The 26,144-nt window shown below is 38.9% G+C and overlaps 1 protein-coding gene and 1 long non-coding RNA gene across 5 annotated transcripts in view; one reads left to right on the top strand and one right to left on the bottom strand.

The window, feature by feature from the left end:
- The window catches only part of MAP3K5 (mitogen-activated protein kinase kinase kinase 5), a 205,864-nt gene that overhangs the window by 147,361 nt on the left and 32,359 nt on the right, over positions 1 to 26,144 (top strand). For all 4 annotated transcript variants that reach the window (XM_042987198.1, XM_042987196.1, XM_042987199.1 and 1 more), the window contains 6 exons: positions 9,313 to 9,446; positions 14,380 to 14,507; positions 15,999 to 16,135; positions 17,087 to 17,192; positions 22,909 to 23,066; positions 25,195 to 25,372. In XM_042987198.1, coding sequence (XP_042843132.1) covers positions 9,313 to 9,446; positions 14,380 to 14,507; positions 15,999 to 16,135; positions 17,087 to 17,192; positions 22,909 to 23,066; positions 25,195 to 25,372 — 841 coding nt within the window. The remainder of the gene's footprint in view (positions 1 to 9,312; positions 9,447 to 14,379; positions 14,508 to 15,998; positions 16,136 to 17,086; positions 17,193 to 22,908; positions 23,067 to 25,194; positions 25,373 to 26,144) is intronic.
- LOC122238750 lies at positions 10,839 to 26,138 on the bottom strand. The gene is made up of 3 exons (XR_006217883.1): positions 25,178 to 26,138; positions 18,150 to 18,222; positions 10,839 to 10,941 (listed from the first exon to the last, which is right to left on the bottom strand). It is a non-coding gene; the product is annotated as an uncharacterized LOC122238750 (long non-coding RNA).

Genomic DNA, 26,144 nt, shown 5'->3' with positions numbered 1-26,144 from the left:
TTCTAGTTTTTTTGGCTATCACATAGATAATTCTCTGTCCTTATAGGCCAGCCCAGTCTCCTCAAACCTGCCTTTTCAGTTTATATCTCAGCACGATAAGAATAGAAAGAAGAGATTTAAAAACCAAGCGAGCAGTTACTCACTGGAATGGTTTTCAGTCACTTTGGCCTTATTAAAGTCCTCTTTTTCTTTTACTATGACCACTTTGTTCAACAGGAAATCAACTGCCATACCTAATACATAGTCTTTTAAAAAAGAATAGTCTTTTGATGCTTTAAATCCAGAGGAAAACTAAAACTTGAGCGGCCTCACGCGGGCTTATATATTCTTCGTCACACACACTATATATATATATCCCTGTGGCCCAACTCCCTTCAACCAAAAATAAACTGATACCAACTTTCAATGTTTTGTTTTGGCACCTGGTTTATAAAAACAAACAAGCAAACAAAAAAGGGTTCTCATCAAATTGTCTATAGCTTGATTACTCAATTAAATAATTACTGAACATCTCCTACAAACTAGATATGGGGATAGAGCAATTAAAGATAAATCCCAGCTCTCGCAAAGCTCAGAGTCCAGACTGAGATACAGATTGAGTAAGAGAAGGAAGAGTTACAAAAGCATGAATGAGGGCAGAAAGGCTTGGGAGCACATCCGACCAGAAAGTAACCCAGCTTTCGAGGGTCAGGTGGACAGTTCGGGAAAGCTTCCTAGAGCTTGGTTTTGAAAGATGAGGCACAATTACCCAGGTAGAAAACACAGCATGGGTAAAGGCACAAAGATCTCGGGAGCCTCACTGAGTTTTTGGAGGAGATTGACAAGCAAGAAGGTGGTGGGCCACGGAGGCAGCAGTAAGAACCTGAAGGGCATTTCTGCTGTGCTAAGGAGTTGGGCTTTGATTCTGAAAGTGATGAGAAACCGATAAAGCAAAGGCAGTGATACAAACATGGACAGCTCACTCTGGAACTTTGGACTTTGGGAAGTTCAATGTCAACTTAGTGGAGAATGGATCAAGGAACAAGGCAACAAGAGAGGAGGGGACAGGAAGGCCAGGTAAGAGTCTGTAGAATTAGTACAGAAGAAAGGAGGGCCTGATTCAAGGCAAGAGCAGGTATACCTAACAGCATTTGGCAATCAGTTTGATATGGGGAGTAAGGGAAAGAAAAGAATGAAGTCTAAGGTGGCCCCCAGATGTCTACCAGATACCTGAAGAAGAGAATGGATGTTCAGTGCATCTTGATGATATACTAGACTACATTTATAGAAATGGTGTTTGGAAACAAGTAAGAACATCCTTACAACATTGGTAGTGGTAAGAATATTGAATCAGGAATTGTGAGTTGGGTTTAAACCACAACTCGTTTTCAACTAGGAAAGATATTTCTGAACATTTGTAAATTGAACCTAATCATAGACCTTTCCTGCTATGACACAGGCTTATTATGACTCTCCAATGAGATAGGTTATTGACAGTTGTTTTTTTTCTTTTAAATTACAAAGCATTATATGGGGCGCCTGGGTGACTCAGTGGGTTAAGCATCTGATTCCTGATTTTGGCTCAGGTCATGATCTCACAGTTTGTGAGTTCAAGCCCCACCAGGCCAGGCTCTGCATTGACAGTGTGGTGCCTGCTTAAGATTCTCTGTCTCCTTTTCTCTCTGCCCCTCCCACATATATTTTCTCTCTCTCTCTCTCTCTCTCTCTCTCTCTCTCTCTCTCTCTCTCCCTCTCTCTCACTCAAAAATAAATAAATACACTTTATTAAAAAAATTCTAGGGGCACCTGGTTGGCTCAGTCAGTTGAGCATCTGACTTCAGCTTGGGTCATGATCTCATGGTTAGTGGGTTCAAGCCCTGCATCGGGCTCTGTGCTGACAACTCGGAGCCTGGAGCCTGCTTCAGATTCTCCCTCTCTCAGATTCAGTGTCTCCTCTCTTTCTGCCCCTCTCCCGCTCACTCTCTGTCTCTCTCTCTCTTAAAAATGAATAAACATTAAAAAAGTTTTTTAAAAATTATAAAACATTATACTAATGTGGTGGTAGTACTAAGTTCAGTGTACAGGTTTCTATGCCCTTTCTAGGGCACACTAGCAAAGATGAGCTACTTTGGTGATAGTCCCTGCCCTGCCTCCTGCTGGCCTGGGTCCTGGCTGGTAGATTTCCAGCATGTGTGGCACAGTATGATGGAAGTCTGGGCCACAGGAATTGGGTGCGGAGACTTAGGATCTATCTGGTGGAATTTTTTTTTTTTTTTTTTTTTTACTATTTTTACTGCCTCTTTGCTGGAGCCCAGTTTCATCTTCCAGTTAGAGGAAATCGCTAAAAGATTCCTTCCCCCTATTCCCTCATCCTGAAAACATGCCTGATCTTCTGCTCTGGACTAGGACAGTCTTCAGTCTTACATTAGACATCTACAACAGGAGTATTCTTTTATGTACATGGGTGTGTATACATTGAGATTATGTACAGTGATGCCAATGGGAAAGTAAGATGCCTCCTTTCCAGAGAAGAGTTCATGACAGGGAGGTCAGTGCTCACCCAGTCATGGCGTGATATTAGGCATAGTTTTCCCCGAGAGAATTCAACTAATTGCCTCTGTCAATGCTTGGAAACCTCTTGGAAATAAATAAACCGAAGCTAGTAATGACAAAACCGTATTTGCCTCATCCTCCTTGGCAGAAGTCCCTCAAGTCAAGTGTATGTACCCTAGAGAGTTTGCAGAGTGATCTGATTACCACCTTTGTAGGTAATTTGTCCTTTTTATCTCTGCTTTATGACCTCTGTTTACTTTTCATTTTGTAATTTCCCTATACCATATCTGCATGTGAATTTATTTTTATTTTTCCTAGTAAGGGCTCAATTTTTGGAAGTTATGTTTGATTCTGTCTTCGATCTGCCCGGCCTTTTTTAGAATGTATTATCTCCTTTTCTCATGCTTTTTGATTTCCTATTTTATATCTTTATGTTAAATGTACTTATTTAAATTTTTTTAAACATTTATTTATTTTTGAGAGGGAGAGGGACAGAACGCGAACGGGGGCAGACAGAGAGAGAGAGAGACACACAGAATCCAAAGCAGGCTCCAGACTTTGAGCTGTCAGCACAGCACCCAAAGTGGGGCTCAAACTTACGAACCATGAGATCATGACCGGAGCTGAAGTCGGACGCTTAACCACTGAGCCACCCAGGCACCCCTGTACTTATTTTAAAGTTTTTGTTTCTTTTACTTTAGGAGGTTTGGGAAGATCGATAGTTGTCAAATCAGCTGACTCACTGGTGGTGAATTATTTCTTTATATATTTTAAAATTTTGGGATGTGAGCTCAATTTCAATGACATACTATCAGCGAGAATCCTAAATAGCCCATATTAAGGGAATCTCCTTTAAAATATTTTTGCTTTGTTTCTATTATTAGCACTCCAGGGATGTCCCAAGCTCAAGACCAGTTATGGGTATCAAGATAGGTGTAAATTTGAATTAAACCAGCATGAGGATCAGCCTGTGGTTGAAAGTATTCAGAGGAGACTTGTTTTTGTCTACCCAAAACTCAGTCTAGGACAGATGAGCTTTATTTTGGCTTCCCAGTGTAATGGGCTTTTTTCTAATCTACCTGTTCATCAAATTATAGTCCTTCGTGGGCCCTGATTTGGGGTATGCTAGCTCTTCCCCTGGTATAGACACAAGGTCCCATTTCCGATCCTCTCATGGGCATTAAGACCACAGAATCAGATAAGGGGTTGACAAACTATAGCCCAAAGGCCAAATCCATCCTGCCAGTACCCTTGGTAAATGAAGTTTTATTGGAACGCAAGCATGCCCCTCCGTTTAAATATCGACTGAGCGGTTTCATGCTACAATGGTAGAGTTGAGTAGTTGCCACAGAGGTCATATGGCCCATAAATCTTAAAAGTATTCAATCTCTGACCCTTCAGAGAAAGCATTCGCCAACCCCTGGCCAAGATTAATTAAACTGAAAGCCCAGCCCTCATCCCTCCCCCCTTGGGCTATAAGGACATCAGTTGTGATTACTCCTGAAGTAGTTCTTTTTATTTCTAGCTCCTGGCAGTCTTCTTTATTTTTCTCTAAGTACTGCTAGGCATTTAAAAGTATGTCTACTCTTTTTTTATGTAAGTGTTTTTAGCAGGAAGTTTGCCAGATGCCAAGCCCACCATATTGCCAACACCAGAACCCACTTTCTACTATCTTGGATATTATAGACTGCTATATACATGAGATGTTATATATGAACCTAATGGTAACCACAAATCAAAAACCTGCAATAGGTACACAAACACGAAAGAGAAAGGAATCCAAGCATGTCACTAAAGAAAACCATCAAACTACAGGGGAAGAGAACAAAAGAAAAAAAAGGAACAGAGAATGACAAAAACAACCATAAAACAAGTAATAAAATGGCAACAAGTACATACCTGAATAATTATTTTGAATGTAAACGGATTAAATGCTCCAATCAAGACAGTGACTGGATGGATAAAAAAAGCAAGGCCCATTTAATTTTTTTTTTAACGTTTTTATTTATTTTTGAGACAGAGAGAGACAGCATGAATGGGGGAGGGGCAGAGAGAGAGGGAGACACAGAATCGGAAACAGGCTCCAGGCTCTGAGCCATCAGCCCAGAGCCCGACGCGGGGCTCGAACTCACGGACCGCGAGATCGTGACCTGAGCTGAAGTTGGACGCTCAACCGACTGAGCCACCCAGGCGCCCCGCAAGGCCCATTTATATGTTGCCTACCAGAAACTCACTTCAGACCTAAAGACACCTGAAGATTGAAAATGAGGGAATAGAAAAATATTTACTATGCACATTGGAGCAAAAAGAAAGCTGGGGTAGCAGTACTTCTATCAGACTAAATAGACTAAAACAAAGACGGTAACAAGAGACAAATAAGGACACTACATAATGATAAAGGGAACAATCCAACAAGAGGATATAAAATTATAAATATTTATGCACCCAACATTGAAGCACCTAAATACATAAAGCAACTATTAACAGACATAAAGGAAGAAATCGACAGTAATACAATAATAGTGGGGGACTTTAACATCCTACTTACTTCAATGGATATATCGATCATCTAGACAGAAAATCAACAAGGAAACAGTGGCTTTATTTGAGACATTGGACCAAATGGACCTAACATATATTTAGGTATATGTATAGGTATAGGTATAGGTATAAATATGTATATATATATAGAACATTCCATCCCCCAAAAGTAGAATACATATTTTTTTGAAGTGCACATAGAACATTCTCCAGAATAGATCACCTTAGGCCTCAAAACAAGTCTCAATAAATTCAAAAAGACTGGAACCAATCATGCATCTTTTCTGACCACAATGGTATGAAACTAGAAATCAAGGACAAGAAAAAAATCTGGAAAAGAATACAAACACATGGTTGCCAAATAACATGCCAATAAACAATGAATGGGTCAATAAACAAATCAAAGAGGAAATTAAAAAATATATGGAGACAAATGAAAATGAAAATACAACAGTCCAAAATCTTTGGGATGCGGCAAAATCTATTCCGAGAGGAAAGATTATATAGCAATACAGGCCTACCTCAAGAAGCAATATCTCAAATAAACAACCTCACCTTACACTTAAAGGAACTAGAAAAAAAAACCCAAAGCCAGTAGAAGGAAGAAATAATAAAGATTAGACAAGAAATAAATGAGATAGAGACTAAAAAATACAATAGAACAAATCAGTGAAACCAGGAGCTGGTTCTTTGGAAAGATCAACAAAATTCATAAGCCTTTAGCCAGACTCATCAAAAAAAATAAATAAAATAGATGCAAGAATCCTCAACAAAATATCAGCAAGCCAAACCCAACAATACATTAAAAAAATCGTTCAATATGATACATCACATCGACTAGAGGAAGGATAAAAGCCATTTGACCATTTCAATGAATGCAGAAAAAACATCTGACAAAAGTACAGCATTCGTTCGTGATAAAAACCCTCAACAAAGTAGGTTTAGAGGGAACATACTTCAACATAATAAGGCCATATATGAAAAACCCACAGCTAACATCATACTCAATGATGAAAACTGAAAGCTTTTCCCTTAAGGTCAGGAATAAGACAAGGATGTCTACTCTCACCACTTTCATTTAGCATAGTACTAAAGTCCTAGCCACAGCAATCAGACAACATAAAGAAATAAAAGGCATCCAAATTGGTAAGGAAGAAGTAAAACTTTCACTATTTGTATATGTCATGATATTATATATAGAAAGCCCTAAAGACTACCAAAAAACAAAACAAAACAAACAAACAAAAACTACAACTGATAAATGAATTCAGTAAAGTTGCAAGATACAAAATTAATATACACAAATCTGCTGCATTTCTATACACTGATAATGAAGTAGCAGAAGGAGAAATTAAGAAAACAATTGCATTTACAATTTCATCAAAAAGAATAAAATACCTAGGAATAAATATAACCAAGGAGTTGAAAAACCTGTACTCCATGAACTATAAAGCACTGATGAAAGAAATTAAAGATCACACAAACAAATGGAAAGATATGCTCTGCTCATGGATTGGCAGAACCAATATCGTTAAGATGTCCATACTACCCAAAGCAATCTACAGATTTAATGCAATTCCTATTAATACCAATATTTAAAAGAAATTTTTTTCAGTTTTAATTATTTATTTTGAGACAGAAAGAGAGAGAGCACATGAGCCAGGGAGGTGCAGAGAGAGGAAGATAGAGAATCCCAAGCAGGCTCCACACTGCTGGTACAGAGCCCTATGTGGGCCTCTAACTCACAAACCGTGAGATTGTGACCTGAGCCGAAATCAAGAGCTGGACACTTAACCAACTGAGCCACCCAGGCATCCCTATACCAACAACGTTTTTTACAGAATTAGAACAAATAATATTAAAATATATAAAGGCCCCAAATAACCAAAGCAATCTTAAAAAGAACAAAACTGGATGTATCACAATCCCAGGTCTCAAGATATACTGTAAAACTATAATCAAAACAGTATGGTACTGGCACAAAAATAAACACATAGATTATTGGAACACAATAAAGAGCCCAGAATTAACCCCTGCTTATATGGTCAATCTGAGACTAAGGAGGCAAGAATATACAATGGGGAGAAGACAATGTGTTTAACAAGTGGTGCTGGGAAAACTGGACAGCAAAAGAATGAAACTGGACCCTTTTCTCACACCATACACAAAAAATAAACTCAAAATAGATTATAGACCTAAGTGTGAGATCTGAAACCATAAAACTCCTAGAAGAAAACATAGGCAGTAATTTTTTATCATCAGCCATAGCAACACTTTTCTCAATATGTCTTTTCTGGCAAAGGAAACAAAAGCAAAAGCAAACTGTTGAGACTACACCAAAATAAAAAGCTTTTGCACAGCAAAGGAAACCATCAGTAAAACAAAACAAAAAGGCAACATACTGTATATAGAAGAAATTTTTAAATAATATATCTGATAAGTAGTTAATATCCAAAATATATGAGGAACTTACACAACTCAACACTAAAAAACCACAAATAATCCAATTTAAAAAATGGACAGAGGACTGAACAGGTATTTCTCCAAAGAATATATCCAGATGGTGAAAAAGATGCTCACCATCACTCATCATTAAGGAAATGCAAATCAAAACTACAATGAAATATCACTTCATACCTGTCAGAATGGCTAAAATCAAAAACACAAGAACTAACTAGTGTTGGTGAAGATGTGAAGACAAAGGAATCCTTGTGTACTCTTTGGTACGAATACAAACAGGTGGAATCACTGTGGAAAACAGCGGTTTCTCAAAAAAATTAAAAATGTAATTACTGTATTATCCAGTAATTGCACTACTGGATATTTACCCAAAGAAAATGAAAACACTAATTCAAAAAGATACATGCACCCCTGTGTTTATTGCAGTATTACTTAAAATACCCAAATATGGCAGTAACCCACATGTCCATTGATAGATGATATCTATTATAATGGAATATTGCTCAGCCATAAAAAAAAGAATGAAATCTTACCATTTGCAACAACATGGATGGATTTAGAGCACATAATGCTAAGTGAAGTCAGTCAGAGAAAAACAAGTACCTATCTGATTTGACTCATATGTGGAATTTGAGAAACAAAGCAAACAAAGAAAAAAAGAGATGACCAAAAACCCTAGAGAACAAACTGGTGGTTGCCAGAGGGGATGTGGATCAGGAAAGGGTTAAATAGATAAAGGAGAATAAGAGTACACTTACCCTGATGAGCACTGAGAAATGTATAGAGTTATTGAGTCATTGTATTGTGTACCTGAAACTAATATAACATTACATCTTAGTTATACTTGAATAAAAAAAAAAAAGAAAGAAAAAGAAACCTACAAAAACAAAAAAATTTGTTGACTTAAAAGGTTAGAAATCAATTTTTTTAATGGCCAACTTAAACCCTTCTTTGAGAGGCCAACTCTTTTTTTTAATGGCCAACTTAAACCCTTTCTGAGAAAAAGAGCTTGTTCTATGTTCTCTCCTGTTCTGTGTAGTTTTACACTGGGTTTCTAGAGTCGTGGCTTGACCTTTTGGTGGCCCTAAATTTGGTAATTCCAGTCTGAAACCAAAAACTTCCAGGTCTCAGGAGGTCTCTACCAGATACTCTCTAAACCTCTCTTATTTTGATCCAGTTTTCCATAGTTGACTGAGACGCTTGACAGCTTGGGGTTTAGGGCTGTAGATATTTCTTTTTACATCAAAGATGAAATTTTCCTCTTATCTTTAATTTTTAAAATGTTTTTTTGTCTTGGGGAATCCAATGATGAAAATTTTCTGCTTCCCCAAAATCTTTCTTTCAGGGGCTTTATTCTTTTGGCAGAGTATGTAATACTTGGATGTATTAAAAGCTGGGAAATGAAAGAAAAATTAATTAGATGGAATAGATATTGATAGACATTATTGCTAATCATACTCATTTCCAAGATCTATGAAAACTAGGATTGAGTGGGTAAAATAATCCAAGTGGGCTTTTGAAGAAGTACTTTTCTGGATCTAAATACATAGTCCTCACTGTGTTCATAGCCGTTGTGAAAACATGAACACACTATCTGCTTTCTGTTGGGAGTGTCTATTTTTTGGTTCTTGAAGCTGCTGCTTAGAACTTCATCATATCGTTTTGCTTGTTAAAGCCATCTGATAAAATAAGGAAAAATGCTCTTAGAAAAAGTTTGATATTTAAGTGTGAAATGCAACTAACATGTCAACCTCCTGTCCCCATTTTTTCCCTTTGTAGTATGACTACGAATATGATGAGAACGGAGACAGAGTTGTTTTAGGAAAGGGCACTTACGGGATTGTCTACGCAGGCCGAGACCTGAGCAACCAAGTCAGAATTGCTATAAAGGAAATCCCAGAAAGAGATAGCAGGTACAGTACTTGTAGCTAATAAAAGCTGTTTTCACCGTGTTCTGGGTTGTTGATGTCATCTTAGACAATATTTTGGTGATATTGTAACTAATGAAACTCTGTCTGAAAACTCCACTGTTTTAATCAGCCCCCCTGTGAGGTTTAGCTGCTTTATCACTCAGTGATTCAAGCACAGCTCTCTGGTGGGGAAGATGGCCTCTCTTAGGTGACAAGGACAGAACTTTTAATGAGTAGAAAAGACGATGGCCTGTGTGAACTAGGCTCAGGTATGTCACAGAATGGTTGATTTATTAGACAGATAGATGGGGAGTAAGCATGATCAGCAGTGGTTTGAACCAGAAGTTCTAGTGTCCAGTCCAGCATCTACAGAGCTTGGAAGTCATCCTCCATCAGTGGTAAGCTGACTAAACTGAGAAACCAACAGCTCTTCTTGGATCCATTGGAGAAGTGAGGTCATGGGCCAAGCCATTGCTCCCAAATTTGGAGAGACAGTCATGGGTTGGGGGGCATACTTGGTGAGTTTAGCCTCCAGGAGCCCTACTAGATCCTTACAGTAATATTGGAGAAAAATCTCTTTGTGCTTCCAGCAGGGGGAAGGATGAGAGTAACTGTTTTGAAATCTACTCTTCCTAACAAGGCCCACCCTCAAAAAGACGATTTTTACCAGGGTCTAACCTATTAGACTGTTACCAGAGCCTAACTCCTGCCCACTGTAGCCATCCTGTCCCAGCTGAAGGTGGCAGGGGAAAGGGCAGGAGAGGCCTGCAAAGCATTTGTGAGGCTCATAGCCCAGTGGCACAGGCTCTCTAAGAAACTGATACCTAAGCATGAGACTACAAGAATGCCCTCCCAGAATTCCTTTTACCTAACACATCATGCCTGACTTCCAACAAAAATTACAAGGCATACTAAAAGGCAAAAACACAGTTTGAAGAGACAGAATAAATATCAGAACCAGACTCAGATATGGCAGGGATGTTGGAATTATCAGACCAGGAATTTAAAACAACTTTAATATGCTAAGGGCTCTAATGGGTAGATAGCATGCAAAAACAGAGGGAGTACAAGCAGAGATAGAAACCCTAAATAAGAATCAAAGGAAATGCTAGAGATGAAAAACAAGAACAAATGGGGCACCTGGGTGGCTCAGTCAGTTAAGAGTCTGACTCTTGATTTTGGCTCCAATTATGATCTCATTATTTGTGAATTTGAGCCCCACATCGGGCTCTGCGCTGACAGTGCAGAACCTGCTTAGAATTCTCTCTCTCTCCTTCTCTCTCTGTTCCTCCCTCCCCCTCAAAATAAATAAATAAAAACTTTAAAATAAAATCACCTTTCTAACTTAAGTTTATTCACCCACCAGTGTACGTACACAAAGCACACCAACAAAGATCTTGTTCTATAGCAGTGCATTTGGCATAAAGTAGGTTGTTTGAAAATACTTGCATGACAAGTGCTTCTCTTAAACAGCTGGCACAGGGCATCTTCTAGTTACCTACAAAAGAAAAAGTGAAGTCTATCATGTTATTGTCAGATACCACACACAAAGGTATTTCTATCTATGCGCCCTGGAGAGCTTTTGATGTTGCATGTAAAAAGATAGCAGTTAGAAAGGACAATTGCTATGATAATAGGATGCATGTGAATAATGCATGATCCAGCATTGGCCATCTGGAATGAAAGATCACAGTAACGAAAATCATTGCTTCTGTGTTTCATTTACACTTTAAAAACACTTTGTTAGAGAAGCAGAGTAGTTGTAGGATAGAGGTGGTGGTGGATTCATAACCTATCCCAACTAGTTGTTAATTTCAGACTGACTTCCTCCTCTAACATTCTACACATGCCTGAACTATTTATTTAGATCAGTTATTCTCTACCCTGCTGCATATTAGAACGAACTGGGGAACTTTAAAAAACGCTTGATGCTCAGGTCTTACCACCCCAAATTCTGGGGTGGGTCATATGCATTGATATTTTTTCAAAATCCTTCCAGATGAAATGTCTAGCCAAGGCTGGGAACCATTGGTTTAGATGGATATCGTGGGAATTTGACTCAGAGAAGGTGCTCTGGAAACACATATGGACCAATACTTTTTCAAAGCTAAATATATATAAGTATCTCTGATTACCTATACCATTTCTTCTTTCCATTGTCACAGCTAATTGAGAAGAAATGAGATTTTCTTATAATTTCCATAGATAAGCATTGCTTATTGACTTGAACGAGTTATAATTTCATGCTTATTCAGCGCTTGGCACTTTTTCACTTAGAACTGCTGAGTGTTACCAATCAATTTCATATTGGAGAAGAGTTCTTACTCTTAGCTAGGATTAATCTTGACTATTATTGTAACTTTTAAGCCATTCTTTGGTTACTACATATTGGAGGGGATGGGGGAGTAGTGTATTTCCTTTTCCAGGATCTTAAATTTATTAAATTTTTTTTTCAGTTTTTAAGTTATTTTTGAAAGACAGAGAGAGACAGAGCACAAGTAGGGGAGGGGCAGAGAGAGAAGGAGACACAGAATCCAAAGCAGGCTTCAGGCTCTGAGCTGTCAGCACAGAACCCGATGCAGGGCTCGAACTCACAAACCGTGAAATCATGACCTGAGCCGAACTGACTGAACCACCCAGGCTCCCCTCCAGGATCTTACATTTAAAAGTTCATGATTGATTTTCAATAGAAGGTCAAGGGGTGGGAGCCTCTTGGTTCATCATAAACTGAACTAATCACTTACTTCAGATTATTTAGTCATCTTGATGTCCTAAATCTGTAGAATAGACCCAATATTTGCTACTAATTTATCTTATGCATATCAAGAGCAATCTTATTAACTAGTGTTAATAAAAGGTTTAAACTTGATGGAAAAAGTAACTTTATTACAAATGTCCTGAGAATCATAACCTAAGTATTTTTTTTCAGGAATTTTTATTTTTTATTTTTTATTTTATTTAATTTTTTTTCAATATATGAAATTTATTGTCAAATTGGTTTCCATACAACACCCAGTGCTCATCCGAAAAGGTGCCCTCCTCAATACCTGTCACCCACCGTCCCCTCCCTCCCACCCCCCATCAACCCTCAGTTTGTTCTCAGTTTTTAAGAGTCTCTTATGCTTTGGCTCTCTCCCACTCTAACCTCTTTTTTTTTTTTCCTTCCCCTCCTCCATGGGTTCCTGTTAAGTTTCTCAGGATCCACATAAGAGTGAAAACATATGGTATCTGTCTTTCTTTGTATGGCTTATTTCACCTATAACCTAAGTATTTTATTGGTTACACTCTATACCAGTATTTCTCATGTTGTCTCCCTCAGTTATCAATATGGAATTGTCTCTAACTGATAGCCTGCTAAGGGGTTTCAGTATAATACCTACCTCTATAGTTCCTAGAACAGTTCTAAAGAAAAATAAAATGAGTAAAAGATCTAAAGTATAAGTCAGTTTTTTGTTATTGTTGGAAGCATTCTGAGTAATATTTTACAAATTATAAAAGTTTAAATTAAATGAACTTGGATTTTTGTAACCTAATTTGTAGTGTATTCTGAAAAACTTCATGAAAATAGTATTATACAATACTAACCACTTCTAGAATTTGTTATTGGCATTCAAAAAAATCCATTCTGTTTATATGGAATTGCCATTGTAAGATCTAAGCATTTCTTTTTTTTTAATATTTATTTATTTTTGAGAGACAGAGTGAGACAAAGTGAGAGTGGGGGAGGGGCAGAGAGAGAGAGAGGGAGACACAGGATTGGAAGCAGGCTCCAGGCTTTGAGCTGTCAGCACAGAGTCTGACGCGGGGCTCGAACCCACTGACCGTGAGATCATGACCTGAGCTGAAGTCGGATGCTCAACCAACTGAACCACCCAGGCACCCCAAGATCTAAGCATTTCTTGCATGTAGTACTGAAGCAGATTATGAGGCATCAGGTTTGTGGTTTATGTTTTAGTGGTTAGTGCTTTTTCATACCTGTAACCTCCATTGTAGAACAGAAAAAATATTAGGGCATAGCTTTGAGTCCCTAACACCCTACTGTAGTTAGTTATACAATAATCATATTAATACAATATAAATATTAATATAATATTAATATTCGAGACTGCTAAGAGTCTACAGGCTTTATAGTACTTCAAATAATCATCAAAAGGGTTTTTCTGTATGTTCTGGAAATACAAAACACTTTCGTTGTATAATCTGATAAAGCAACACACATCAAATACATGATTTTGAAGCCTGGTTTAATGCTGGTCTTTCAGCATGGAGGCCTGGTTAGGATGGAGTAAAAAAAAAAAAACAAAAAAAAATCCTGATGTACTAGAACTGATAGACTCAGTAAGATGAGGATTTTTGAGGAGCTCAAGGAGACAGGATTTAAATGGTTTTGTGTTTTCTACAGAAGAGTTGCTGGAGCTTCCAGTAAGTCCTAGAATGAAGATGAAAGTTACTTGAAATTTTTATCTTCCTGGGCAAGAGTCTCCTCCAATAGTAGAGTTATGTTATGAGGCAAGTGGAATTGAAAGTCATTGAATTTAGACAATGAGCTATGTAGGTGTGTTCAATTTTTCCTGGGCTAATATCTGTCACTTATTAGCTTTCTTTAAGATCTTGGGTAGGTTCGTCATCCCCTTGGTGAATCAATTTCCTCATCTGTAAAACGGGCATCTGAAAAGTACCTTCTCCTAGGGTTCTTGTGAGAAATGAGTACATACGGTAGGCTCAGATCAGTGCCTGACACATTTCCCCACAGACCCTACCCACTACCACTTCAACTTCCCAGAATGTATGTTATGAGAAATAAAGGCTTTAGATAGCCATATTTTACTTTACGTATGGGCATATATCTAGCTGATGTTTTCAATATGTACTGCTTAAATGTATACACTAAAATCTGGCTACGTAATTAGCTCATCAACATTTGCATGTCTTGTAGATACTCCCAGCCCCTACATGAAGAAATAGCATTGCATAAGCATCTGAAGCATAAAAATATTGTCCAGTATCTGGGCTCTTTCAGTGAGAATGGTTTCATCAAAATCTTCATGGAGCAGGTCCCAGGAGGTAAGAGATGTTTTTCTTTTTTAAGAAATTATAAATTTGTAGGGGCTTGAAGAGGAGAACAAGTGAATGGAATTTATGAGTTTACACGCCTTATTTCGTCTAAGTTAAAAGAAAACTGAGATTATGTTCATTGCAGCATTGTTCACAGTGGCCAAGATATGGAAAGAACCTAAGTGTCCCATCACTGGATGAATGGATAAAGAAAATGTGTTTTGTATACATAATAGAATATTATTCAGTCATAAAAAAGAGTGAAATCTTGCCATTTGCAACAACACAGATGGACTGTGAGGGCATTATGCTAAGTGAAATAAGTTATGCAGAGAAAGACAAAAACTATATGAGCTCTCTTACATGTGGAACTAAAAAAAAAAAAACCCAGAGGTGTCTGGGTGGCTCAGTCGGTTAAGTGTCTGACTCTTGATTTCTGCTCAGGTCATGACCTCATGGTTCATGAGTTCAAGCCCTGAGTAGGCAGAAAGTGCAGAGTCTGCTTGGGACTCTCTCTCCCCCTCTCTCTGCCCCTCCCAAACTCCCAGGCCTTCTCTCTCTCTCTCTCCCCCTCTCTCTGCCCCTCCCAAACTCCCACGCCTGCTCTCTCTCTCTCTCTCAAAATAAATAAACAAATACATAAAATCCCTGGGGCGCCTGGGTGGTTCAGTCGGTTAAGCAGCCGACTTCAGCTCAGGTCATGAGCTTGCGGTCCGTGAGTTCGAGCCCCATGTCGGGCTCTGTGCTGACCACTCAGAGCCTGGAGCCTGTTTCGGATTCTGTGTCTCCCTCTCTCTCTGACCCTCCCCCATTCATGCTCTGTCTCTCTCAGTCTCAAAAATAAATAAACGTTAAAAAAAATTAAAAAAAAAATACATAAAATCCCAAACAAACAAACAAAGGAAACAAGTTCAAAAATAACAAAGAACAGACGCAGGAGATAGGGGTGGGCAAAATGGGTGAAGAAGGTCAAAAGGGCCAAACTTCCAGTTATAAAATAAATTAGTCCTGGGGATGTAATGTACAGCCTGATGACTATAGTTAATAACACTGTATTGTGTATTTGAAAGTTGCTGAGATGTATATAAATATCGCAGTGTATATAAATATCAAGTCATTATGTTTTACACCTGAAACTAATATAATGTTATATGTCGAATATACCTCAATAAAATTTTTTACAAATTTAGACATGTGACATCAGCTTGAAGTTTATTAGGAGGCAATACAAATATCCTGAACGATTTTAGTATCGATCATTGTGACCTAGATTAAAGTTAGGGACAGAGGAGCCTTTTATTTTGACCATATTTGATAATGAGCATCTTCAGAGCAGGGACACTTTCCTATTCATACGTGAGCCCAGGTGTCTAATACTCCAGTTCCTGGGCCACCATGAATAACCAGGAAGTGTTAGCTTAAATTAATGTTACATTATTAACATGCTTTAAAGAACTCATTTGAATAAGAATTTATCCACTGTTTCTCCCTGCTTTGCAGGAAGTCTTTCAGCTCTCCTTCGTTCCAAATGGGGCCCATTGAAGGACAATGAGCAAACAATTGGCTTCTATACAAAGCAAATACTTGAAGGATTAAAATACCTCCATGACAATCAGATAGTCCACCGGGATATAAAGGTAGGATGCACGAGGATTCTCGTTTGAAAGTTCCTTGGTGGGCAACTGGTTTTGTTTTGTTTTCTTTTCTTTTTGCAAAAGTCATACTGTGTTATGAGTATTAATTTAGAATTGTGAATAAATAAATCGTAGAAATAGCAGAAATGCAAGATACTAACTCCTCTGCTCTGAGTCAGGTATGGATACTCATGCCTTATAAGCCTCTTAACTGTGTTCACCCAACAAAGATTGAGCTTCCACTGCACCCCTGGCACTGTTTGAGGTGCTCTGGGGAGGGGGCAGCACAGCAGAACAAAACTGGACAGGATAAGGTCTCCGCCCCTGACAAGATCACAGGCTGGTTCATCTTGGAATCCTTGCCCAGAGTAGCTACTCAGTAAATATTTACTGCATCAATGGATGAATGATTGGGAGGGAAAATAAATACCATCTTCTCTTCTCACAAGTATCATATACTGATTGTTTGAAGTAAAATTAAGTAACTTACTTCTTTTTAAAAAGAGGAAATTCAGAACTAATACATTTCTGACAAAGGTGGCACCGTGGAAAGGAAGTCAATATTACTATCCGCAGATCATCCCAGATCTCGTGATTTGCCATATCCCCAAATATTCCGGGAAAAGAAGTAAAATAACAGAAAATACAATGGGAAATCATGAATGTCATGTTTGAACTTAATCACACACAGGTGACCCCTTCTGTTCACAAACCACAGCAAACTCTGACCAGGCAGGCGCCTTTTGACCTTGTGGCCTGAGGAGCACGTTGTGAGATGATAATATAGGCACAAAAATGGTGTCAAGAATTCACTCTTGAAGTTAACTGTAATGAAGAGTACAGACTTAGTGGCCTCGTTTACTCTGGGGACACCGTTTCTTATTGGACTTACGAGCCAACAACAAACAGTACTGGAGGCAAGACTAGTTTTGATTCAAGTCTTTTGTTCTCTAGGGTGACAATGTGTTGATTAATACCTACAGTGGCGTTCTCAAGATCTCAGACTTCGGGACATCAAAGAGGCTTGCTGGCATTAACCCGTGTACTGAAACTTTTACTGGTATGTTTTTGCAATGATGATACGGATCTTAATGTAATTAAAGAAATAATTGCTGCGTTAGAGCATAATGTGAGAGATACAGTCCGTCTGGGTTCTCACAGACATTAATGCCAGTATCTTTTGATGCTCACTGAAAAATGTTACACAGGATTTGACCTGGCTCTTTTCTCATCTTGTATTTCTATGACTTGCTCTGTCTCCTGGTTAATGCCACTGAAATGTTTTTTTAAACTCTCAATTTGTTTTTGTTTTCCCTTTCGTGTCATTACTTCTCTCCGGGTTGGCCTACAACCACTATAAGCCTTTATAAGATTTTTTTTTTTTTTTTTTTTTTTTTTTTTTTTTTTTTTTTTTTTTTTTACCCCAGCCTCTCTGTGACTCTTACTCATACCTTGATCTCTTCCCATCTGAACTATGAATTCCTAATCTGTTTACTCCCTGTGGCCTATTTCCTACTCACAACATAAATAACCGGTAGAATTTTCAATTCAGAAAGAGGAAGTGACTCATCAACTCAGCATTGGGGTGGGGAAGAGAACTTGCTTGAGAAATTAGGCAATCCAGCCACCAAGCTACCTCTAGAACAAAGTCCTGAGGTAGTGGAGACAAAGCGATTGCCAAAAAGCTAACAGTAGCCAAGAGGAAACCAAGGCTCAGAGAGATTAATGATTGCCCCACAATTACAAGAGGGCATCTGGAATTTCAACTCTGGTTCTTACTGCTCCATTCTGCTGATTCTCTTGAAGTGCTAAGTCCTTGTTATTATCATCAGAGAAAGAATAATTCAGAAAAAAAAAAAAAGTAATGAATAATCTGTGGTCTAATAGAAAGCAAAATGGCCAGGTATCCTCATTTTTGAATCCCATGAGGTAGGTGAGGAAATTGAGAGAGAGAAGAGAGATCACAGCCAGAAGTCACAACTGTTTGTAAGTGATAGAACTCAGATTTTTAATCTACCCTTTGCTCTTTGCTTTGATCTTGCTCTGGTCCATCTTTCTCCCCATGTTGCTGACGTATCTGTTCCAGTAGCCTGGAAGAAGAAAAGGAGAGAGAGAAATTCTGTAAATTTTCTCAGAACATTCAGCCAACAACAGCTCTGACCCAGTTCCCACCCTCACAGCAATGGGTATTTCAGGGCACAGCATTAAACACAGTTAAAATGTATTTTTCTGAACAAAATTAATTCCATCCTGCTAGTAACTTTAAATGTGTTTCCATTTCTTTCCTCATACTCTCTCAATTTGGCAAGAGACATTTTAGATGCTGCCAAGACTCAGTAACTTCTGACAGGAAATCCCTACTTTCAGAGGTTTTATTTGAGCAGGATGTTAATTTAATTATATCTTCTTGCTAATCTTAAAGACGTGTTTTTTGTTTTTTGGTTTTTTTTGAGTCCCCAAAAGAGTTTTAGTAAAGCAATCCTCCCAGAGCCCTTTGCTCTTCTCATGCTGGCTTCACATGAGTGACACGTGTAACTAATGTGCCTGGTCTGTCTCCAGGGCTGGTCAAGAGGGCTTGGAGTGGGCACACCTTGATCTGCTTACCGGATAGGCCTCACGGCTGCTTGGTCAACCTCTGATGACCTGACTTGAAAGATATTGACCTGTTTCCACTTCTTGGTGATTTGGCGAGAGGGAAGGCAGCATCAACCAGGATGTATAGAGTGCTGGCAGTATACCTGCCTGCATTAAGCGGTTTACATACATGTTTTACTGAAATTCGTACATGAACCCTAATCCTTAAGTTATCAGTATCCCAGTTTATGATGAGAAATTAATGTTAAAAGAGGTCGAATAACTTGCCTGAGGTCACAGAGCTAGTAAGTAATAGAGCTAGGATTCAAACTAGACTTAACATGCCACATGGAATTCATTATCTTCTCCCCAAACCCGTTCTGCCCACACTGTTCCCCATCTCAGTTGATGGCCACCCAAGACCTAGAGTTGTCCGTGGTGCCTCTTTTCTCACACCCCAACCCAATCCGCAAAGAGACCTCCTGGCTCTACCTTCAGGAGATGTCGAAAACTGGAACACTTCTCACTGCCTCCGCTGCTGCCTCCCTCATCTCCCACCTGCGTTACCTCCATAGCCTGTTCTCCCTGCTCCCACTCTTGCCTCCTACTTTCTATTCTTAACACTGCAGCCAGAGTGATCCCTTTAAATCAGATCAAGCCCTGTTACACCTGAGACTTCGGTGGCTTTCTGTTTCATTCAGACAAATGCCAGAGTCCTAATATTGTGGACAAGAATCTGACCTGATTCGGAGTCTATTACCTTTTCGAGACCTCATTTCCTACTCTTCCCCCGCTTGCTTGATCACTCACTCTGTATCAGAAAACTGGTCTTCCTGCATTTCCTTCATTTTACCAGGCACAGCCCTGCCACAAGACCTTTGCACATGCTCTATCTTCTGCTAGTAACACTCTTCTCCCAGCGATCTGCATGGCTAACTAAGTCCCTCTTCTTCAAGTTTTTTTTTTTTTTTTTAATTTTTTTTTTTTCAACGTTTTTTATTTATTTTTGGGACAGAGAGAGACAGAGCATGAACGGGGGAGGGGCAGAGAGAGAGGGAGACACAGAATCGGAAACAGGCTCCAGGCTCCGAGCCATCAGCCCAGAGCCTGACGCGGGGCTCGAACTCACGGACCGCAAGATCGTGACCTGGCTGAAGTCGGACGCTTAACCGACTGCGCCACCCAGGCGCCCCCTTCTTCTTCAAGTTTTAACTCAGATGTCATCTCAGTGAGCCTAACATGACCACCCTATTTACGTGGCAGCCCTCCCTGGGCATTCCTGATCCCCTTTCCTACCTTTTTTTTTTTTTTTTTTTTGTCATTAACACATCACTTTCTAGCATGCTATATAATTTACTTATTTACTATGCTGGAGTTTAATGTGTGTCTCCCGCTGCAAAGAATGTAAGCTCCATGAGCCCAGGGATTTCTGTCTGTTTACTCCACTGCTGTATTCTAAGTGCCTGGCCCATAACAGGCCCTCAATATAAATCTGCTGAGTGAATGAGTGGATTAAGTAGAATGTCAAAGTTCACACTTTTAGCCACTGAGTTGTAGTGGTTCCAAGGGTGGATGCAGTGGCAAAGAAATTCTAAAAGAGATGATTTTAAAGTGATTTTTTAAAACCTTGGAATGCAGATGTATAAGATCTGCGCTTTAGAGCTAATGCTCTCACTTTTTTCCGTAGGCTACTGTACAGATTGGCTTACATCTTCATTATCTGGCTCTGTAAATCTTTTTATATAAAATATTATGTGTCATGTGATTATGGAATAAAGAGAGCATATATGAATACATAACTAAGCCTGAGGGGTTTTTTTTTTTTTTTTTTGGCACTTACTCTGTGGGGGATAATTAAGCACAATTGGCAGATAGAGCTCTTTGAAATATTATCTGATGAATAGAAACATTGCATAATGTATTGATATTACCTGAGTTGTCCAGTTTTTAAAGCTCACTTTGTTGTTAACCAGTTGCAATTTCTACTCAGATATTAGTATAACTTAAATTCTCACATCCATTCTTTTTTAGATCCAGGTACAAAAAAAACAAAACCCAAAAAACCAATCACTATAGCTCATCAGCTATAAATGAAGAGAAATCATAGCGGTTTTCTACTAAGGGTAGGGGATTTGAAGAGTGAAGAGTGGTATTACCTTATTCTTGGCTAGGTGAAATGCTTCCCTCCAATAATGTTGCTGATTTAAGCTCACAGTAGGCATGTACAATTGTATGTGAACTTGAACGTGAGCTACTGCCACATAATGAGGAGAGCTGGCAGGTAACCTGGCAAGATGACAATACTAGACAAAGATAATATACTTTCATTTGGTTGTATGAACAGCAGCCAGTTTCTAGCCTGTGTTGGTGGGTTTCATGGGAACAACTTAGAGGAGTTGTGCCTAGCAGTTTCATCTGTAAATCATGCATGAGGCATTCATAAAAGGTGTCTGTATTTATCAGGTTGTCTGTCAGTTTGGTTATGAATCAGAAAATACTGAAGTAGCTCTTTTAGCAACTGCCTCAGGATTGGAGATAATTGAATGTGGCATCTTGGATGAGTTCCTGTTTGCTGATTATATCATTTGTAGGAGTATATCGTAGCAGGGGATGTGGCAATAATCTGTTCCTGTTCACACTCTTGACTCATTGTTGGATTTGGGGGAATCGATCTAGGGTCTCTGAGAAGCCAAGCCAGCCTCTTGTTTGAACCACTTGAGATAACCACAGTTGAGTGTTTATCTGGGATAGACCAGACTAAACCTAGAACCAAGTGTTCTTGACTCCCCATTCAATGCTCTTGCCATCCTACCACACTCTTCAACTCTCTGATTCCACATAGCCTTTTAAATCTCCTATGTTTCATTGTATTCTTCTTCACATTGTGTCTGGTGATTTGTCTGCACTAACGGCTCAAGACCTGTCTTTGATCTGTTAAACCTATTATTCCATGGACCACAGGCATGCAGCAGAAGCCATATATATTTGATTTACAGAACAGAGTACACGAAAAATGGTTTACATTACTTTTAACAATGGCTTTCAGAATCTTTCATGCTTTCGTGATTTAGAGATAAGAATCAAGACAGAAGAATTAATCATTCAATTTAGATACTGAGAAATATATTGGGGCACCTGGGTGGCTCAGTCTGTTGGGCATCCGACTTCAGCTCAGGTCATCTTACGGTTCGTGGGTTTGAGCCCCCATCGGGGGCTGGGGCCTGGAGCCTGCTTCAGATTTTGTGTCTCTTCTCTCTCCGCCCCACCCCTGCTTGCACTCTCTCTTTTTCTGTCTCTCAAAAATAAATGAATGTTAAAAAAATTTATAAAAAAAAGAAATTGAGAAATATAGATCTAGAAAAAATGGATGAATGGCCTAGAATTTTTCTGGAAAGATTAGAAGTATACATAATAGGAATCTTTGTGTATTTGAAAAACTAATTGCAAAAAATGTGTGTTGATATATTCTCTGTTGTTTTCAAACGACTAATTGTTAGAAGTTTCTAAGAGGCCCCAATAAAGTGATACCTCATTTATACTCTAGTATCTAGATGAGAAAGCATCTATTCATGACCAGATCACATTGGCAAACTATTCTTATATCCCTGATAAAATCCATTATGACAACTGTTATTTCCATTTTTATTAATGGCCAAGAAAAATGGAACACAAAAAAATGAGATATTGGGGCACCTGGGTGGTTCAGTTGGTTAAGTATCCAACTCTTGATCTCAGTTCAGGTTATGATTTCACAGTTCATGAGTTCAAGCCCCATGTCAGGCTTCCTGCTCTCTCTCTCTCTTTCTCTCTCTCTCTCTGCCCCTCCTCCTCTTGCACCCTCTCTTTCTCTCTCAAAATAAAATAGGCATAAAAAAAAGATGAGGGGCACCTGAGTGGCTCAGTGGGTTAAGCATCTGACTCTGGTTCAGGTCAGATCTCATGGTCATGGGATCAAGCTCTGCATCAGGCTCTGTGCTGAGAGTGCAGAACCTGATTGGGATTCTCTCTCTCTGCCTCTTTCTCTGCCACCTCCCCTGCTTCTGCTTTCTCTCTCTCAAAATAAATAAACTTAAAACAAGAAAAGATGAGATACTAAGACCTGAATCATGCTTTTAAAGTTGTCTTATTTATGTAGACAGTTAAAGCTGTCATTAGATATTCATGTGTTTTCTAAAGTAGAAGTGTGTTTGAATTACCCCCAGGTACCCTTCAGTATATGGCACCAGAAATCATAGACAAAGGACCAAGAGGCTACGGGAAAGCAGCAGACATTTGGTCTTTGGGCTGCACGATCATCGAAATGGCCACAGGGAAACCACCTTTTTATGAACTGGGAGAACCACAAGCAGCTATGTTCAAGGTCACATTTCAAATGTCTTAAATGTCTTAAAAACCACTGGATAAAGCTATTAGATTAGATGTTCCATGTGTCTACATGATAATTTTTTTAGGCCAAAGGAGAGGAGCGTAGGTAAGCACATTAAATGTGCTCACAAAGTTCATTAAAGTTCATGAAGATTCACATCCCTCAGAGTCAATGTGTGTGCCTCACACTGAGGATCTGTCTGTCTCTCCCTGCCTTAGTTTTCTCAGCTATAAAGTGAGATTCCATGTAAGTTCCTCTGATGCCTTTTCACAATGCAACATAAATAACATACTACTTTATGGAAGATGCTTTAAGCTCTTTGGGAAATAGTCTGAAAATCTTCCATGGAAGGAGATGTTAAAGACGTTTTTTTATTCATTTAAATATTAAATCAAAGCAATATTTCCCTTCTCTATCAGAAGAGTTTAGAGGCTCCATTAAGAAAGGGGTGGGCATAATTGCTACTTTGAGGACGTCAATCATATTCTTACATAGCGACTCTTCTACTCTGTTTATTTGCCCTCTCCTGGAAGTGGGAAGCAGCCCACCTCCCAAAATAGGAAGCACCAAATATGGAAATAGGGCTGAGAAAGCCCAGCGGCCACTGCTTCAGAATTCAGGGACTGAGCAAAGCAGTGACCAGTTCTGAGTCCCTTCAGTCCCCACCTGCCCTTACCTGCCACGCTGCCAAGCCCAAGATTTAAACTGAGAACTTGTTTCCCAAGGAGTAGAGCTCAAGTCTGTCGTTCTATAAGGCAGAGAACTTCTGATAAGTTGTTATCTCTTTCCCTGCCGCTGGCGATGTTTTTAGCGACTTGCCTCCCGTGATGAGCCCTGTGTGACCTACCTTCCGCTTTTGTGTAAAGGTTGCCTTACTTTAAGCTTGAAGGTGATCTGATGGGTTACTGCTGATACAGAAATGAGTAGTGCAACCAAACGAGAAGGGCAGTGAGGGCTGCTAAGAGAGCTGCCCTTCTTGACATAAATGAATGTCTTTCTCTTCTTGGTCAGTCTTTCAACTTTTCACCCATCTCTAGGAGTTCCCTCTGAAATGCTGCTCTCTTCCCCATCGGTGCAGGGATTATTATACAATATGCATTAAATGAGATAATATAGACTCGAGCACTGATTTACAGTGTTTGAACGTAGGCTTCAACACTGTCAAACTCTTTGGGGACATTGGGCAAATGACTTAAACTTCTTGTACCTCATTTTCCTCATCTATAAAATGGGTATAAAAATAGTACCTATCTAATAAAGGTTTTTTGAGACATATATGAAATAATACATGCAAAGCACTTAGAATAGTGTCCGACATATGGTAAAGGCTATATAATTAACCATAAATAACTGTATATTATTATCTATATAGTAATTCACTTATATAAGCTATATAGTAACAAAAAATATTTCCTTAGAACATTTTCTTTACTAATACATGAAAACATTACTGAAAAAATTTAGAATGACAGCGATGAGAAGAAAATTCTAATTGTTTTAAAAATTCTGTTTAATTTTAAAGTAATTAAAAATATCTCTATATATGAGCAATTTGGGGCAGGAAAAATATTCACAAATCATGGCATAGGGGAAAGAACACAGGCTTTAAGCCAAAAAAATTAAGGTTTCGATCCCAGATCTCTGTTTCTGTAACATGTAACCTCACCCCTCTGAGCCTCATTTTCCTCTTTGATGTAACAGGGATAATATTTAATCCATTGGGTTGTTGGGAGTATTCAGTGGAACTTATAAATCAAAAAACCAAACACGATTCCTGGCATATACCTATTAGGACCAACACAATGGTCTCAATTACTGGTATCTTTCTTGCATGCCAGTGTGCTAATGTGTTCTAAAACTTTGAGGACTGAATTATTACTTCATTATGCTGTCTACTGTCTTAACATGATTGCTCTGTGTATGTCATTGATGAGGTTACAAAAGCACTCTGGAAACTTCCCATAACCTAGAAAAAAAAATATCCTATCTCGCTTTGAGAAAAGACATGAGTTTGTAGGAAGTATATGGTAAAGGACTTTGTTGTGCTAGGGGACCAAGTTTTGGATCCTGGAGCTCATGTGATGCGAGGGTCACTCGGAAGTTACCTTGTGCTGTGTCTTAGGTGGGAATGTTTAAAGTCCACCCGGAGATCCCAGAGTCCATGTCCGCAGAGGCCAAGGCGTTCATATTGAAATGTTTTGAACCGGACCCCGACAAGAGAGCCTGTGCTAATGACTTGCTTATTGACGAGTTCTTAAAAGTTTCAAGCAAAAAGAAGAAGACGCAACCTAAGCTTTCAGGTATGTGGTTGCATTGAGGAGGATGTGAGGCAGAGTCACTAAACCCTCAGCCTTTACAGTAGATTTTTCCAGAAGTAAGGTAATCTGTTATAGATAGGTATCACTGGAAATTCGTGTGAACGTTAGCTGAGTGTTCTCAGACGTTCAGTTTTGGTATCAGGAAGCTGTCTTACCATCAATTTCACAAATGCCAGGGCCTCATACATAATAGTCTTTCATCACCTGGTTAGTAGGTAGGTAGTATATCAGTAGCTATAGCATTCTGGCATCACTGATACAATGGTTACAGCATAATAGGGGTGAAATACAGCTTTTTAGAGCTGAAACTTTAAATCACCACTGATGAGCTACAGGGCTATTATGGAGCTGTTAAAACTTCCAAGCCATCCAGATAATATGTTCTTTTAATTTTAGTCAGTGGAAAATACCTGTTGCCTCTTAGAGAATATTGTTTGGAATAACTACTACCCGCCCTCTGCAAGAAAAAAAAAAGAGAGAGAGAGAAGAGAAGATTGTCAGTTACTTAAAAAAAAAAAAAAAGCAGTGTGAAAATATACACTGTCTCTTGCAATAGTTTCCATAGCTTATTTCAGAAAGGAAAGGCAAGTAAATGATCCATTTGTTATTGGCATTTTTGTGTTTATTTGGGATGAGTGTAGACGGGTTGAATGTTTGGAAAGGACATTGATCCCTTTTCAAGCACTTTTTCATTATTTCTGTTTAACAACAAAGCCAACATGTGTTCATGTTGCTGTTTGCTCTTCTTTCCACA

Source organism: Panthera tigris, chromosome B2 (assembly GCF_018350195.1).
Source record: "Panthera tigris isolate Pti1 chromosome B2, P.tigris_Pti1_mat1.1, whole genome shotgun sequence".
Taxonomy (NCBI): Eukaryota; Metazoa; Chordata; class Mammalia; order Carnivora; family Felidae; genus Panthera; species Panthera tigris.
Note: the sequence above shows the minus strand (reverse complement) of the source record. Positions and strands in the feature narration are given on the sequence as shown.